We start from the raw sequence: 17,632 nt of genomic DNA, 5'->3' as shown, positions 1-17,632 counted from the left end.
TAACCCTCTTGGTACCTCTCTTAGAACACACAAGCTCTGTGCAGTGTATTGGACTTTAAAGGGTTCGTTCAACCAAAAATGAAAATAATGTCATTTATTACTCACCCTCATGTCGTTCCACACCCGTAAGACCTTCATTCATCTTTGGAACACAAATTAAGATATTTTTGATTAAATCCGATGGCTCAGTGAGGCCTGCATTCAAAGCAATGACATTTCCTCTCTCAAGATCCATAAAAGTACTAAAAACATATTTAAAACAGTTCATGCGAGTTCAGTAGTTCTACCTTAATATTATAAAGCGACGAGAATACTTTTTGTGTGCCAAAAAGTATGGGCCGATTTCAAAACACTGCTTCGGAGCAGTGAGCAGTGAAGGTGAGTAATAAATGACATTATTTTCATTTTTGGGTGAACTAACCCTTTAAGCAATTTGCCTACTATCTCTAAAACAATCGTCCATTTACTTGGCTGTGCTGTGTAAAAGCAATGATGTGAAACAATACGGCTTTAACAGAATCCTTGAGCCTCTTGAGGACCTGGCACATTAAGAAGCATTTTCATTCCTTCAGTTGGTCAATTTGTGAAGAGTACTGTTCATGTTGTGATTGCAGACAACCTTGGGGCCCATAGCATAGCTGGCTATGTCGAGAGCTTTTCTGGTGAGTATTACTGCAGATTTTGCACTGGAAAGAGCTTGGACATTCAGACTAATGAGGTCAGGTGCGTTTAGCCTTACCCTGCATTTTTTTTCCTACATCAAATATTATTTGTAGGACCTCCCATCCAATAATCGCAAAAAGATATGTGCTTTATTATTACTTCTGATAAGAATTAAAGTTTCAGTTTTCAAATTCTGTCCATTTTTATCATGAAATTCAAACAATAAATGGCATTTTGACGCTCTTAAATGTGACATGTCCGATTGCTGTAATGCCTCAGTTCAGGCGGCAGTCGGAGTGCGAGTCTTTTCTTCCTCTTCAATAGTTATATCTCGAAAAACATGCATGAACATCAAAGGTATGTTGAAAGTACACTGTACAACTTACCAGAATGTATCATGTCTCATGTAATCACTTTATTTGTGTTTCAACCCGGAAAGGCGTCAATAAAACAGCTTGTAAACAATATGTCACTTTCACCTCAGAAATGTTTTCCAACGTTTCTTAGCAATCTATATATATAAAAAAACACTAGAAAGGAGCTTATTTACCGTTAATTATATGTTTGTGCAAATGTGCCATGAAGACAAGTGCTTATGAAAACTACCTTATGTAATACAGGTACAGGTATAAAGTTTTATACATTTCAGTTTTTATTTCCTTAAAAAAAAAAAAAAACTATCGGTATTGGCTGATATAATTCTGAATAATCAGCTACCGGTATCGGCAGAGAAATTTAGCATCGGTGCATCTCTAGAAATATGTTATATTTTAAGCATTTGAATTGTCACATTACGCATGGAAAATTAGGAAACGCAAATGTAAACTGTTTTTGTGGCCGTGTTTCAAAAGCATTGCTCAATATGCTTGCATAGACTTCAGCATTTCTTGGTAGACTTGGTATTTCTCTCCACGTTCGGAGCTGGTGTGCGATTCTCGTCAACAATAAACACAAGCTCTTATCAGCCCCATCCGTTTACATTAAATGTGATTAATAGTGGATAATTTCACTTCCGTGTCAAAGTATTTGTTATCAGATTTGATGAAGGTAGCTGCTTATGTTCATGTGTGCCAAGACAATTTAGAAATCGAGACAGAGCGATGTTTTTCAGCCATGTCTGGAATAAATGTGGTAACCATATATACATACAGTTAGGGTGATATTAAATGATTTAAACTGTGATATAACATAAGTCATTAATTTCCTGTGTGACTTCCTGCAAATGCACATCCAAACCTCTTGCGTTTCGTTTAGTCACACCACAAGGTGTCATTGTGGCCTCAAAGCTTCAGCATTGCCACTCTGAGCTCGATTGCTGATGTCTGATGTAAAACATGCCCTTCTCATTAGCATACAGACAAAGAAATGTAGACATAAATACATATATACATAAATAAATGTGGAAAAAATACAATTATGCATAAATAAGGAAATAAAAGTATAAATACTCATTTATTTTTTTACATTTCCTTGTATATTTATGTATTTATTTTTACAAGTTCACATGTGCATATTTGGCGCGCTGTCTGGGAGGAAGGCTCCGAGCTCGGAATACTGGCCCGAACCCAGAGTACTCCCCCCGGTGTGGTAAAAATAGATAGAACTGAAATGAGGAAATGGGGTGGAGGAGGGATGCTGATAAACTGTCTAACGAACAGATTGTTGATAAGTCTGTTGTAAATATACCTCTTGTCATTGGTTGAGTTAATTAACTGAATCCTCTCCACTTGCACACATAGACATCAAAGGGGGCTTGAGCACCTGTGGCCTGTTGTATGAAGCTAGATGAACAAACTGAGTTTAAGAGTAGGTTTGGAGTTGACAAATCTATATAAATCCAAACTGGTTTAGATCCGGTTTAGCAGTCTCGCAACGCTCTGTATAAACGTTCTCTGTTAACTCAGGTTTAAGCTGGTAGCAGCTGGCAGTTTGATTCTGGCAGGTCACGTGACCATTGATTTTTGGCAGATTTTGTATTTAGCGCTCGTCTCTCTCTAGCTCTGACAAATCACATTAATTTATTATTGTGCATTTGTTGATATGACTATGTTCTTTACATGATTTGTGTTTTAGGGTACTGTATCGTAATTAAAACAGTCAAATGACTGCGATCACAACTGGTTGCTTCTTGACGCTTTGCTGGCCGCTCAATCTAGCCTGTCGGGACATTCGAAAATGCTTAACGTGAAAAACGCGTAACGCGGCTTAAAGTATTTCCTTGCAGCGAGAGTGATAGGAAATGCGTTATACTTGGAGCTCAACAGTGGATTGAGTGGCCTGTGAAGCGTCAATAAGCGACCGGTCGGGACAACAGTCATTTGACTGATTTATTTGGGATAACCCCCTCTAAAACGCTGACAATATAAAATAATAGATTAATAAGAATATATTTATTTAAAAAAAAAAAAGTATTTCCTTGCAGCGAGAGTGGTAGGGAATGCATTGACTGAAAAGGTATAGCAGTGCCCAGGAAATGTTCTGCATTTATTCCATCTTTAGTTTTAAAAGATGTGGTGCAGTCATTAGTTTTATAGCATCTTTAGTTCTGCCCAATAATATGGTCAAGTGCATCTGAGAAATGCCTAAAAAAACCTTCAGATAGTTCAGAACAGGTTAGTGCTTTATTATCCATTTCGGGCTAATGTTGGTGACATGCATAGAAAACTACCATGACTGTTGAAGGCTAAATTACATTTATGATTGTTGGTATATTTTCATAAGGTAATCAATTATCACACACCATGATTTTTCTTTGAAAAGCTTGTATATGTGGGTATTAGGCATGATTATAAAACATGTCAAGTGAGTAAGTCTAAACCATGTCTGCAAACAAATTCGTGGCTCTGTTGTTGGAATATCTAAACATTTTCTTCAAAGCACATATGTGCAATTACTCTTTCGTATATTTATGGGAACCATATGCTTATAAATATGTAGATGTATGTTTTATGTGCTGCTGCTACTGCTAAGATGTATAGTTTTGTGATGCGATTAGTGTAATTGTATTTTTGATTATTTTACTTATTTATATGATTTTTTTTTTGTGTCTTGTACAGATTTGTAGACCCCAGGAAATTTAGCAACCATTTTGTGGGAGCTAATGGACATACAAATAAACAATAAGTAATTGATTGTATTAAGAATTAGCAAGTTACATAGACGTGGGCTTTTAACTTGCATGGTTGGTCGGGTGATTTTAGAAAAGATATCACGTGATTTACTAGACATCAGACTTTTTCTTTAAACTGCAAATCATGTTAGACTGTATCCACTGCGCCGTCTCACTCTAATAGGCTGTTCAGTTTTGTGAACGAGTCAGTGCACGAGAATAAAAGCGAAAGTGATGAAAGTAAAGACAGAAGGCTGTTCGAATTTTCAAATGAAATTAGAATTTAATTTCATCTAACAGTCATCTCACCTGAGCATTCCATAACATGAGCCGCCTGGAATGTAGAAAGTGTTCAACATGATTAATATTCAAAATGGTAAGCAAGCGCTGCTTTATTTACGGTTTGTATATCTGCAGTTCTAGTTTCTATTTATATCAATAGGTGTTTTTACAAAAAATATCATGTGATTTACTAGACATCAGACTGTTTCTATAAACTGCAAGTCATGTTAGACTGCGTCCATTGGCGCCGTCTCGCTCTAATTGGCTGTTCAGTTTTGCGAACGAGTGCACGAGAATAAAAGCGAAAGTGATTAAAGTCAAGACAGCACAGACAGAAGGCTGTTCGAATTTTCAAGTGAAATTAGAATTTCATCTAACAGTCATCTCACCTGAGCATTTCAATGCGTGAAAATTTTCATAACATGAGCCGCCTGGAATGAAGCGTTCAACATGATTCATATTCAAAATGGTAAGCATGGTTATTTACGGTTTGTATATCTGCAGTTCTAGTTTCCGTTTATATCACCAGGTTTTTTAGATAAGATATAATGTGATTTACTAGACTTCAGGCTATGTTTCTATAAACTGCAAATGCTGTTAGACTGGATCTAAACCTATATTTGCATCTACTTTAAGCAGGAATGGTTCAAGTCTCTAGCGTTATGACTTCATAACTCCTACATCCCACAGATGGTGAACACAAGCTAAATATAAAGTAAGTTGTCTAGAAAAGTAGACTCTACAGAGAAATTATACACCTTTTGCACATTTATAGACCTTAATAAAAAAAGAAAACATTACAGTATCTTTTTCAGGATAACGAACAGCCTGTAGAAAAAAGGAGCAGCAGCAAATCACGTGAACTATCTGACTCTGGTCCATCGCTCAACATTATGGGTAAGAAAACATTTGATTTTTACTACAATACTTATGCTGAATGAGACTTGTTCTACTACTTATATAGTATTTTAGTGTTTCATTATCTTGAAGTAAATACACCCGATGGTTTTTACAGGAAAACAGTGAATCCAGAAATAAATATTTACAGAATTATGTACAAATAATCAAACAAAACACAGGAGTGAGGGACAAAGAGCAGGGCTAAAGCAAAGAAATCAACAAAACAAAACATATACTAACTTGCATCATTTAAAGTAACATTACTAAACTAACAAAGAAATAAAGCACGAAAATAAATTTGCACAACTAACAAACAAACATAAATACATGCAGTAGCATCCACTCCTTACCTGGTGTGTATAAACAACTCAATCTCTAATGTGTTGCATTGTGTAAGTCACGTGACATATTAAAGGGTTAGTTCACCCAAAAATGAAAACAATGTCATTAAGTACTCACCCTCATGTCGTTCTACAGCTGTAAGACCTTCGTTGATCTTCGGAACACAAATTAAGATATTTTTTATTAAATCCGATGCGTCAGTGAGGCCCGCATTGAGAGCAAAGCCATTGAAATTCTCAAGATCCATAAAGCTACTAAAAAAATATTTGAAACAGTTCATGTATTCATTGGTTCTATCTTAATATTATAAAGCAACGAGAATATTTTGTTTTTTTGGCGCACAAAAAGTAAAGACTTTTCAACGATATCTATATGGGCCGATTTCAAAACACTGCTTCAGGAAGCTTCTGAGCTTTATGAATCTTTTGTTTTGAATTAGTGATTCGGATATCCTATCAAATGGCTAAACTGCTGAGATCACGTGACTTGGCGCTCCGATCCACTGATTCAATTCGTAAAGCTCCAAAGCAGTGTTTTGAAATTGGCCCATATAGATATCATTGAAAAGTCCAAAAAAACAAAATATTCTCGTTGCTTTATAATATTAAGACAGAACTGATGTCTCTGATGTACTCACAACACTTTACGGTCATTTAAGACTTATTTAACTCATTTACAACTGTGCTTTGAGGATACTCGAAAAAGTGGACAATTTGGGATACTTCTGTGTGTTTTTGTCTGTTCAAGCGCGAAAGAGAACTCAATGTGGCCGTTTACGTTTGGGTTTACATCGCATCCCATCTACTCGTACAGTGTGAGTTTGCAACCTTGCTGAAATCGCACAATGTATCTCACGTCCTTAACACTAGAGCCGCCAGGTGTCATTGTATACCTAAAATCGTCAGCGGGTAAAATTTACCCACACACACGACTACTATTTTGATATGGCTAAAAAACGTTTAATGTCACTGTATTATGCCACTGTCTTCACAAAGTAATGTTTAGAGTCATAAAATGACAATGTTTAGTCATCAACTATGTTTTTGTCCTGTTGTTTTATGTTCAAGGCTATTTTAAGCAGGCTATACTAATCACCTTTCTTAACAGTGAAAATGAGAATTAGAAGGAAATAAATACATATTTGGGTGTAACATATTTGGCTAAAAATTCTTCCGGGATGCAATGTGTTATCCAGTGATCCCAGAACTGTCCATGCTTATTTTCCAATGTGGAATAATCATTTTAAAGCTTAGAATCTCGGCTTTTTAATGCATCTAACCATTTTGATCAACTCTTAGTGCTGAGTAGTCTCTATAAACCGGAATGTACTGCCCGCCGGCACCACCTAGCAATGAAAACATTAATAATATATATTTGTTTGTTTTTATCAGCAGTTTTTCAGCATGAGAATGGTCAATTGTAATGTAATTTATATTTTCTAAAAATTTAAAATGTGTTCTATCAAATGATACCTATCTTTTGACTCTCCTTGCTACAGTTTTGGAGTTAAGAGTCTTTACTTTTGTGTTTGTCACTTAGAGAAAAAAAAAAACAACTCTAAAAATGCCTTCAGGTCTTTAAAGGCAATTTTGTCAATATTTTGATTTTTTTACACCCTCAGATTCCAAATTTTCAAATAGTTGTATCTGTCCTATCCTAACAAACCATACATCAATGGAAAGCTTAGTTAGCTTATTCAGCTTTCAGATGCTGTATAAATCTCAATTTCAAAAAATTGACCCTTAAGGTTTTGTGGTCCAGGGTCACATTTAGTTTTCAATGGCTACATTTACATGCACCCAAATAATCCATTTGTAATCGGATTGAAAAACGTTCACTTAAACACCTTAATCGATCCGAATGATCGGATTGGAAGGGGTGGTTTATTCCTTTTCTAATCTGATCCAACAGCAAAAAATTACCATGTAAACGCTTGAATCCAACTACTTTCCCAATCGTATTCAGAAGACTCTGGGGCACATGCGCAGTGCAATGTTGACATTGACCATTGTGGTGTTTCTAGTGTGTATATTGGTTCTGTCTTCCCACGTTCCCAGACTTTTTGTCACCATGGTCACTGAGTATTCAGTTCAGGTGTGTCTTGTTACTCTTCTCATTTGTTCTCGTTGTTTGCCATGTGCTTATACAGTGGGTACGGAAAGTATTCAGACCCCCTTAAATTGTTCACTCTTTGTTATATTGCAGCCATTTGCTAAAATCATTTAAGTTCATTTTTTTTCCTCATTAATGTACACACAGTACCCTATTTTGACAGAAAAACACAGAATTGTTGACATTTTTGCAGATTTATTAAAAAAGAAAAACTGAAATATCACATGGTCCTAAGTATTCATACCCTTTGCTCAGTATTTAGTAGAAGCACCCTTTTGATCTAATACAGCCATGAGTCTTTTTGGGAAAGATGCAACAAGTTTTTCACACCTGGATTTGGGGATCCTCTGCCATTCCTCCTTGCAGATCCTCTCCAGTTCTGTCAGGTTGGATGGTAAATGTTGGTGGACAGCCATTTTTAGGTCTCTCCAGAGATGCTCAATTGGGTTTAAGTCAGGGCTCTGGCTGGGCCATTCAAGAACAGTCACGGAGTTGTTGTGAAGCCACTCCTTCGTTATTTTAGCTGTGTGCTTAGGGTCATTGTCTTGTTGGAAGGTAAACCTTCGGCCCAGTCTGAGGTCCTGAGCACTCTGGAGAAGGTTTTCGTCCAGGATATCCCTGTACTTGGCCGCATTCATCTTTCCCTCGATTGCAACCAGTCGTCCTGTCCCTGCAGCTGAAAAACACCCCCACAGCATGATGCTGCCACCACCATGCTTCACTGTTGGGACTGTATTGGACAGGTGATGAGCAGTGCCTGGTTTTCTCCACACATACCGCTTGGAATTAAGGCCAAAAAGTTCTATCTTGGTCTCATTAGACCAGAGAATCTTATTTCTCACCATCTTGGAGTCCTTCAGGTGTTTTTTAGCAAACTCCATGCGGGCTTTCATGTGTCTTGCACTGAGGAGAGGCTTCCGTCGGGCCACTCTGCCATAAAGCCCCGACTGGTGGAGGGCTGCAATGATGGTTGACTTTCTACAACTTTCTCCCATCTCCCGACTGCATCTCTGGAGCTCAGCCACAGTGATCTTTGGGTTCTTCTTTACCTCTCTCACCAAGGCTCTTCTCCCCGATAGCTCAGTTTGGCCAGACGGCCAGCTCTAGGAAGGGTTCTGGTCATCCCAAACGTCTTCCATTTAAGGATTATGGAGGCCACTGTGCTCTTAGGAACCTTAAGTGCAGCAGAAATTTTTTTGTAACCTTGGCCAGATCTGTGCCTTGCCACAATTCTGTCTCTGAGCTCTTCAGGCAGTTCCTTTGACCTCATGATTCTCATTTGCTCTGACATGCACTGTGAGCTGTAAGGTCTTATATAGACAGGTGTGTGGCTTTCCTAATCAAGTCCAATCAGTATAATCAAACACAGCTGGACTCAAATGAAGGTGTAGAACCATCTCAAGGATGATCAGAAGAAATGGACAGCACCTGAGTTAAATATATGAGTGTCACAGCAAAGGGTCTGAATACTTAGGACCATGTGATATTTCAGTTTTTCTTTTTTAATAAATCTGCAAAAATGTCAACAATTCTGTGTTTTTCTGTCAAAATAGGGTACTGTGTGTACATTAATGAGGAAAAAAAATGAACTTAAACGATTTTAGCAAATGGCTGCAATATAACAAGAGTGAAAAATTTAAGGGGGCCTGAATACTTTCCGTACCCACTGTATATCCTGTGTTCTCACCCATTCTCTGTTCATCCTCATTTGAGATAGCGTTTGGTTGTTTATTCCTTGTTTATTCTTTTGTGTTTAATATAGATCACAATCTGACCATTGTGTTATTTGGAAGCTCTGCGGCAGTCCAGTTTCGATATGACAATATTTTACTCGGAGAAATACAAGAAGATATTGGAAATGTAAAAAAATCCTGGACCGTTCCTTTGCATAAGATATCAGGACATAACATCTCAGTGATCAACATGATTGGCTTACACGAGACTGCACTTGATCTGGACCAGTTAACTTGTCAACTAGTGAATGAAAATGAAATCATCGCCTTCATCTTTGTTGTGCGATCAAGTCGGTTAACAGATGCTGATAAGATGGGTATTGAGTGGCTTCGAAGAGTATTTGGTGACAGAGTTCTTCAGTTTGTGTTGATTCTTTTCACCTATGAAAGCGAGGAAGACTCTGATTCAATAATAGATGATCTGAAGAAAAACTCTACTCTGGAGCATCTACTGAAGGAATGTGGTGGAAGATATCATACTTGCAGCAAAGATATGAACAAAGAGTCAGAGATGAAAGACCTGATGAACAGGATTGAGCGTCTGTTAATTGATAATGAGCAGAGGTGCTACACTAGTGAGATGTACAACACCGCAATAAGAGAGAGAGAAGACCTGCAAAGGACATGTCAAAGTAAGAAAAGAAGATTTGGTTTCCTGATGTATCTGATATGTTTATTTACTCCTGACTCTAACACTTCCATTCATAATTTACCAATTATACTATTATAGACTCATATGTTTTATAACACAGGAAAGAACAAGCAAGACTTAAAGACAAAAGAAACAACTCCATCCAGTTTCATCAAATCACTGTCATCATTTACTAACCTTCATGTTGTTCCAAGCCTTTTTTTCTGTGGAATACAAATACAAATTAACATCGGATCCATTTGACTTTTCGTAGTATGGACCAATCGTTTTAAATGTATTTAAATTTAAAATCCATTTTAATATTCACTCTCCTTTTTTTCTGTCACAAGAACAGAACAAGAGAATGGAAGAAAGCATGGAATACAACACAGCAACAGAGATACATGGGGTATGTGTAGAGTGAAGTGCTAAAATACAACTGGAGCAGGAAGTCAGATAAAAAAATACACAGCTTATATTACTTTCTGTGATTTTAAATACTTTACACAAGACAATGTCTTTATTTTAGAAAATTGTAAATAAAGTTGTAAGATAATCCACAGCAAGCTTTCATTAAAGGATTAGTTCACTTTCAAATGAAAAATAGCCCAAGCTTTACTCACCCTCAAGCCATCCTAGGTATATATGACTTTCTTGTTTCTGCCGAAGACAATTGGAGAAATATTAATTAATATCCTGATGCATCCAAGATTTATAATGGCAGTGAAAGGGATCAATGAGTATGAGCTGAAGAAAGTGCTTCCATCCACATCCATCCATCATAAATATGTGCTCCACATGGCTCCGGGGGGTTAATAAAGGCCTTCTGAAGAGAAACGATGCATTTGTGTAAAATAAATATCCATATTTAACAAGTTATGTAGTCAAATATCGAGCTTCCGCCAGACCGCCTTCTGTATACAAGTTACGAAGAAAGTGTAAACTGGCGTCACGTCAATTACACTTTTTCCGTAAGTTTAATAGGGAAGGCACATAGCATAGCGTAAGCTTTGTGAACTGCAAGAGGTTTACACTTTCTGTGTACGTTGAATACAGAAGGTGGTCTGGTGGAAGCTCGATATTTAACTTCATAACTTGTTAAATATGGATATTTTTTTTACACAAACGCATCGCTTCGCTTCAGAAGGCCTTTATTAACACTCCGGAGCCGTGTGGAGCACATAATTATGATGGATGGAGACAGTCTTTCTTCAACTCATACTCATTGATCCTTATCACTGCCATTATAAAGCTCAGATGTGTCAGGATATTAATTAACATTTCTCCAGTTGTCTTCGTCAGAAACAAGAAAGTCATAAACACCTAGGATGGCTTGAGGGTTAGTAAAGCTTGGGCTAATTTTCATTTCAAAGTGAACTAATCCTTTAATTGTGCTGTTTTTTTTTTTCAGGCAGAAGTGGACAGGCATTCAGAAGATGGTGCAAGCAAAGGAAATGGAATCAAAGAAAAAATAGAGCATCTTTTTCAAAGACTTCATCTTGATAACAGCAATAACTGTACACTGAGAGCTTCAGATGTTCTTCAACTAACATCGCATTCATTACAGTCCCATGAGTCTTGTTCTGAGAAGGACCTCATTAAGACTTTCCTACAAAAACTACTGATGATGAACTACAAAGCAAGATACATTAAAACTATAGATACGCAGCATGACAAACAACAAATAAATGATGATTTATCTGAAGATGAGGGTGATGTTGATATTTTCAGAGAAATGCAGTGTCAAAAAAATGAAGAAACAAACAGAAGAGATGCTATTCACCTGATGGATGTTCAGATGGCCCTGTTATATTATGCTGATAGTTTCCTAAAGCAGCTGATAGTGACTAAACTTTCTCAGTGTCAGTATGCTTTGCCTCTGCTTGTTCCTGATCCATTCATACAAAAGATTGAGTTTCCCCTCTGGACATTCAGACAAATCAACCAGAGCTGGAAGATGAAAGATACCAACAATGAAATCATCAGTAAAATCCAGCCAGTCTGTAAGGCAGAAACACCCATGGTGTCTTTCTTCAGGTTTGGCTCACTGTCCTCATCCAAATCTCAGCTTATGAACAATCTGATCAATGAGAAACACAACACGTTCTTCCACAGGGACTGCACAGGCAGCAGCAAAACCAGAGTCCTGATGGATGGAGTGGTGGAGATCGCCTGGTACTGCCCCTCTGGAAAAGACGCAGATAAATTTACTCAATGTGTTGCATTCTGTAACCTCCATGGAGATGCAGGAGCCAATGAGAAACAGCTGCAGATCCTCACTAAAATGGCCTCAGTCAATGTTGTTATCTTACCACGACTTGACAAGAATGACAAGAGTGGAAAACAGATCCAAGAGCTGTACAAAGACAGAAAGCCACTCATTTGTCTTTTTACTGAGGATGAAAGTAGAATAAATGAGACAAGAAAAGGAAAATACAAAATTGGATTAAAAAACAGAAATCAGTCAAATGTATCTGAAGAACTTGTACATGCTATAAATAAATGTCTGGCATCATCAGAAACATATTCTATTTTCAGACTTGAAGATGTGTCTAAACACTCAGAAATCATAGTAGATGAGGATCAAGTCAATGACTGCAGAAGAGGGAAAGAAGCAGCCCAGCAGATGATGGGTTTACTGGAGAAAAAAGATCTGACAGAAATCAAAGAATCATTTCTGCCCTGTCAGGGGAAACTGTGGCATCAGTGGTGTGAAAAGAACAAAGAACTACATCGATCTCACGGAAATGAAAAAGACATGGAAATAAAACAGAAACAAGATATGAAGAAAATCCGCGAACAGCAGCATGTGCTGGACATTGGCGAGTTCATGAAGTTGTTTATTACAGAAATGGATTCACAATCTTCAAATGAGAAGATATTTTTTCTGAAATGGCTTGGAATCCTCCTGGATGAATATACCTCAGCTGACCTTTCTGCTCTTCATTACAAGTATGATGAGAAATGGTCAGAAGTCTTAAAACTGAAAGACAAAAATGACATACCTGAGCAACAGGTGGCAACAAATTTGACAGATAAACAAACAGAACTTGATAGGATATCCAAAGAACTTCAAGCTGCAACCTTTGGCTTGGAGCACATCCTGAGGGAGATTGGTCAGATCTATGAATCATGTAAATCAGTGAATAAGAACAAGGAAGGCCTGCCGTGTAATTTCTCTTCTCTCCCGCGTCTTGCAGCCGATATGATGGTCTCTGGATTCCCACTGGAGCTGATGGATGGAGATGCTGCTAATGTTCCTGTGGACTGGGTTACTGCTGTTCTACACGAGCTCATCAAGAAACTGGGAAACCAGAGAGTCTTTGTGCTTTCAGTTTTAGGTATTCAGAGCTCTGGGAAATCTACTATGCTGAATGTCATGTTTGGACTGCAGTTTGCTGTCAGTGCTGGCAGGTGCACCAGAGGAGCTTTCATGCAGCTGATCAGAGTGTCAGAGGAGATGAAAGCACAGCTGAAGTTTGACTATATTCTGGTTGTTGATACTGAGGGGCTCCGTGCTCAAGAACTGTCTGGAAGGTCAACAAGACACCAGGACAATGAATTGGCCACATTTGTAGTTGGTCTTGGTAATCTGACTTTGATCAACATCCTTGGAGAAAACCCATCAGAGCTGCAGGAAATTCTTCAGATTGTTGTTCAGGCCTTTATGAGGATGAAGGAGGTAAATCTGTCTCCCAGCTGCATGTTTGTGCATCAGAATATTTCAGAAGTCACAGCTGGAGAGAAAAACATGGAGGGTAGGAGACGGCTGCAAGAGACGCTGGATGAGATGACAAAACTCGCTGCTAAAGATGAAGTCTATATTGCAGAATGTTTTAGTGATGTCATTACTTTCGATATTCGGAAAGATGTGAAATATTTTGCACAGCTCTGGGAGGGGAGCCCACCAATGGCACCACCAAACCCATCATACTGTGAAAACATCCAAGAGCTAAAGACAGCGTTTTTTAGCCATGCCTCAAAATCAAATGGCTTAGAGCTGACAGACCTAAAAGCTCGTATTAATGATCTCTGGGAGGCTTTACTGAATGAAAGATTTGTATTCAGCTTCAGAAATTCCTTGGAAATTGCAACATACCGAAAACTAGAGACGGAATACAGCAAGTGGTCCTGGAGTCTTCGCAGTGCCATGCTGGAAACTGAGAACAAACTCTACAACAACATAGAAAATGAAACAATTAATGAGGTTTCAGAAAGTGATCTTCATGGAAAACTAAAAATGAAAAGTGAAGAAGTAGAAAAATCAATGTCAGAATTCTTTGAGAAAGACAAAGATAAAGATATATTGAAACAGTGGAAAGCATCATTTTACATCAAAATCAAAGATCTTAAAGACAACATTGTGAGAGAAACAATGAAGAAATTAAATGAGATTCTTCAGCAGCGAGATATAAGGAAAGGGATTGATGCTCAGAGAACATGTCATGAAAATACTCTCTTGGAAAAGAGCAAAGAACTTGCAATAAAACTCAAAGACAAAGCCAATGATGAAACAGTCCTGAAACAAGAGTTTGAAAAGTTTTGGGAAGAAGGTCTTAAGAGTGTTGAGAAGATTACCAAAGAAAGTTCGCAAATCAAAGGCATTGATGTATTAAGAGACATGAAACAGCTCCTCACTGACTATGAAAGTGTCCCTTTAAATGCCTGGAAAGAGAGCAAGGATATTTTCTCTGTGTCAAGTTATTCAGATTATGTACAGTTAAAGAAATCCAGTGGAATTACAGGATGTATTAAAAATGCCTGCAGGTCAGCTAAAGAGAAGCTTGGTTATAAACTATCTCAGGTGGATGAAACACAAATTAGAACCCTAGTCAAAGACATTGCTGAACACGCAGACATAAAGATAATGTCATATAACATTTCAAAGATGGGCTACAATAAAACCTACATTCAAGAAATCGCAGATTATGTCAAAGCAAGAATAGTAGATCATGAGGAACATACCAATAATTATAAGTTGATGAATGAATTTTACATAGATTTGTTAGTGTCCATCTGTAAGAGAGAAAACAAGTTAATTACTGACCAGCACAGAAAGTTCAGGGAAGCCAACGATCCTGTTTTCTACTTTGAAAAGAAGAGCGAAGAATACTACAGTATTTTCCATAAATACTGTCAAGGTGCAACATCAGCTGCCATTTTTGGTGAGATCATCTGTCAGAAACTGAAAGAGCCCATTCAAAATAGTGTCTACAAAAACATTGCCAGAAGTTTGGCTAATGAAATGAAAACAAACTGTGAATCGCTAAATGGAAACAGATCTAAACTGGAGAAACACATCCTCAAGACACTGGCAGAACAGGAGGATTTTCAAAAATACATGAACTACATTTACTTTCCCAAAGATCACTTCAAGAGTTTCATCAGAGATGAAGTCAATCGGTACATCACTGCTAACGGAGTCAGTGTTTGGTCCATGATGAAGGAGAATATTGAACTCCTGCAGCAGAAGATCATGACAGCGGCTCATAAAGCATCTGAATCGATCAGCGGAGATGTTCAGAACTGGCTGAATCACTTCACTCTGCAGCTCTCAGATGTGCTGATATTCTCTGTTAAGGATCTCAGTGGAGTGAGTCATGATGGTGTTGATGATTTCAAACTCCTAGAAGATGTGATAAAAACAGAACTTGGTTCAGTAATATCTGAAATTCAACGTGAATTCAGCACAGAGACATTATCAGAAAATCTAGAACAAAAGGACAGACCAGATGAGATTCTGATTGATCATCTCTGTCAGTGCTGCTGGGTTCAGTGTCCATTCTGTGGAGTCACCTGCACCAACACTTTAAAAAATCATTCTGGAGATCACAGTGTTCCTTTCCATCGAGTGGATGGACTCACCGGATGCTGTTACGACAGAACAGAAGATCTCGGTACAGATTTTTGCACACATTAGTGAGAACTGATAATATGTTCTATACAGGTCAATGGATTCTATGCAGAGAATACAGAAAAGCAGGAAATGTTTACGCAGAGTGGAGCATCACCCCTGACTACTCTCAGCTGCCGTACTGGAAGTGGTTTGTGTGTAGATTTCAGAAAGATCTGGAAGAATACTTTGCGAAAACATTCCAAAATTGGGATCTAATTTCAGATGAATGGAGTCAATACTCAAAAGAGCAAGCTATTGAGAGCTTGGATGAATACATCTAACTACACAAGTGTACATTAATCTCTTGTAGGTCTCTGAATTATAGACCACAGTTTGAAATGAGTTTCTGTTCCACACTTAAGTGATTCTGACTTCATCTATACCTTAGCAGTGAAGCAACTCAGAGAATATAACACAAGTTTAAAGATGTTTAATAAAAGTTCTCCGTTCCACATACCAGTATTTGTAATCAGAAATGAAAATTCTGTCATAATTTACTCGCATTCATTCTAAATATCTTTGACTTTCTTGCTTTTGTGGATCAAAATATATTCTGAAAAACTCAATGCATACAAAAAGCTTTAAAAAGGACAAAGAGCATTAACAAGAACAAAAAGCAAATACTATTTTCCCCCTGTAGCTTAAAATGTCAGTACATTTAATTAATACAAATTGATATATTAATACAAAGTAACAAAATTGCAGGGAACCTGTCCCTAAACTTACCCGTATTCCACCTTAATAGCAGCAAAAATGTTTTGCAATACAATATGAACACAATAAGTATTTATTTTTTGATGCAAGTACATAGTAGTTAAGGTCAACTAATATAAAGTGGGATCACGATTTACAAAAAAACATCAGTGGGTTCTCTTTTTTTCGTATTTACATTTTTTTGTTCTTCCCACTAGAGGGCAATATACTCTGTGTTGGGACAAGTGCACAAGAGTAGTACTGGTGATAAGGGCCGGTGTAATCAAGTATGTGTAATTAAGCAGTTATTGGTGGCAGGAAAAATACTGATTTTACTGTTGATATGTAACCACCCTGCACTGCATTTGATAATGCTGCATTCAAATTCTGTCATCTTCATTAAATGGCAACGTGACCCAAAGACATATCACTGTGTGGACATTGGTTATTTTTTATAAAACACCTCTACCACATCTACATAGTTTTCAGACCTGTAGTGAGATCTATGTGCTGAAAAGGGGTTTTATGACATTTTAACATTTATCTAGAGTAGTGAAGAGATGAATATGAATGTTCCTCATGACATTTGGTACATACATACACACATATACATATAGGACCTTGGCCTCTAGGCCCACTTGTGTATATGGATATTTTTACATTCTCATTTCCTTTCCCTGCATCTCAGCTTCACCCCCTTAAAAGGCTACTTCACCCAAAAATTAAAATTTTGTCATCATTTACTCATCCTTATGTTGTTCCAGTACCGTATAAGTTTCTTCTGTTGAACTAAGAGAAGATATTTTTAATAATGTTGATAGTTGATAGTTGACAGTTGACAGTAGCCTTTGACTTCCATAGTAGGAAAAAAAACTACTATGGAAGTCACTGGCTACATCAACTGTGTGGTTATCAACTATCTTAAAAATATCTTCTTTTTTAATAAAAATATAATAAAAGTTATTTAAAAAAAAAAAAAAAAAATCTGCAAATATAGGTCTTCTAGGCCAATTAAGAACGAAGCAAACCAGTTCAGCTTACCTGACCATGGTCTTGGCTAAGCCTGAGATACATAATCAGAAACATTCTGTGTTTTCTATGTTCATATATTTTATTTATCAGATATGCTTGTCCACCTGTACCTTACCATATCAAAACGTTGGTAGCTGCCTCTTTTTGGATGTATCTGTACGCAATGCCTAGCTTCTCTGCCTACAAGACTGCAGTGAAAGAGAAACTAATACAACTCATACGGTTGCACGAAAAATGGC

General features: G+C 37.4%; 2 protein-coding genes across 2 annotated transcripts in view; one reads left to right on the top strand and one right to left on the bottom strand.

Annotated features, from left to right (window-relative positions):
- The window catches only part of LOC127511450 (oocyte zinc finger protein XlCOF6-like), an 832,024-nt gene that overhangs the window by 641,522 nt on the left and 172,870 nt on the right, over window positions 1–17,632 (bottom strand). The window lies entirely within an intron of this gene.
- Window positions 4,252–15,824, top strand: LOC127510569 (interferon-induced very large GTPase 1-like). Its single transcript, XM_051890156.1, has 6 exons — window positions 4,252–4,523; window positions 4,691–4,769; window positions 4,858–4,951; window positions 9,171–9,773; window positions 10,123–10,181; window positions 11,184–15,824. Exons 3-6 carry the CDS (start codon window positions 4,948–4,950, stop codon window positions 15,690–15,692), a joined length of 5,175 nt encoding a protein of 1,724 aa, XP_051746116.1. The 5' UTR covers window positions 4,252–4,523; window positions 4,691–4,769; window positions 4,858–4,947; the 3' UTR covers window positions 15,693–15,824.

The sequence above is a fragment of the Ctenopharyngodon idella genome, chromosome 4 (genome assembly GCF_019924925.1).
Source record: "Ctenopharyngodon idella isolate HZGC_01 chromosome 4, HZGC01, whole genome shotgun sequence".
Lineage (NCBI taxonomy): Eukaryota > Metazoa > Chordata > Actinopteri > Cypriniformes > Xenocyprididae > Ctenopharyngodon > Ctenopharyngodon idella.
The sequence above is the reverse complement of the archived record's forward strand: the minus strand, read 5'-3'. Positions and strand labels throughout refer to the sequence as shown.

What these genes read in the sequence shown, in the direction of transcription:
- LOC127510569 (XM_051890156.1), top strand. An exon ending in CCTGCAAAGGACATGTCAAA is followed by an intron (nt 9,774 to 10,122) that starts GTAAGAAAAGAA and finishes TTCTGTCACAAG; the next exon opens with AACAGAACAAGAGAATGGAA. An exon ending in CAGCAACAGAGATACATGGG is followed by an intron (nt 10,182 to 11,183) that starts GTATGTGTAGAG and finishes TTTTTTTTTCAG; the next exon opens with GCAGAAGTGGACAGGCATTC.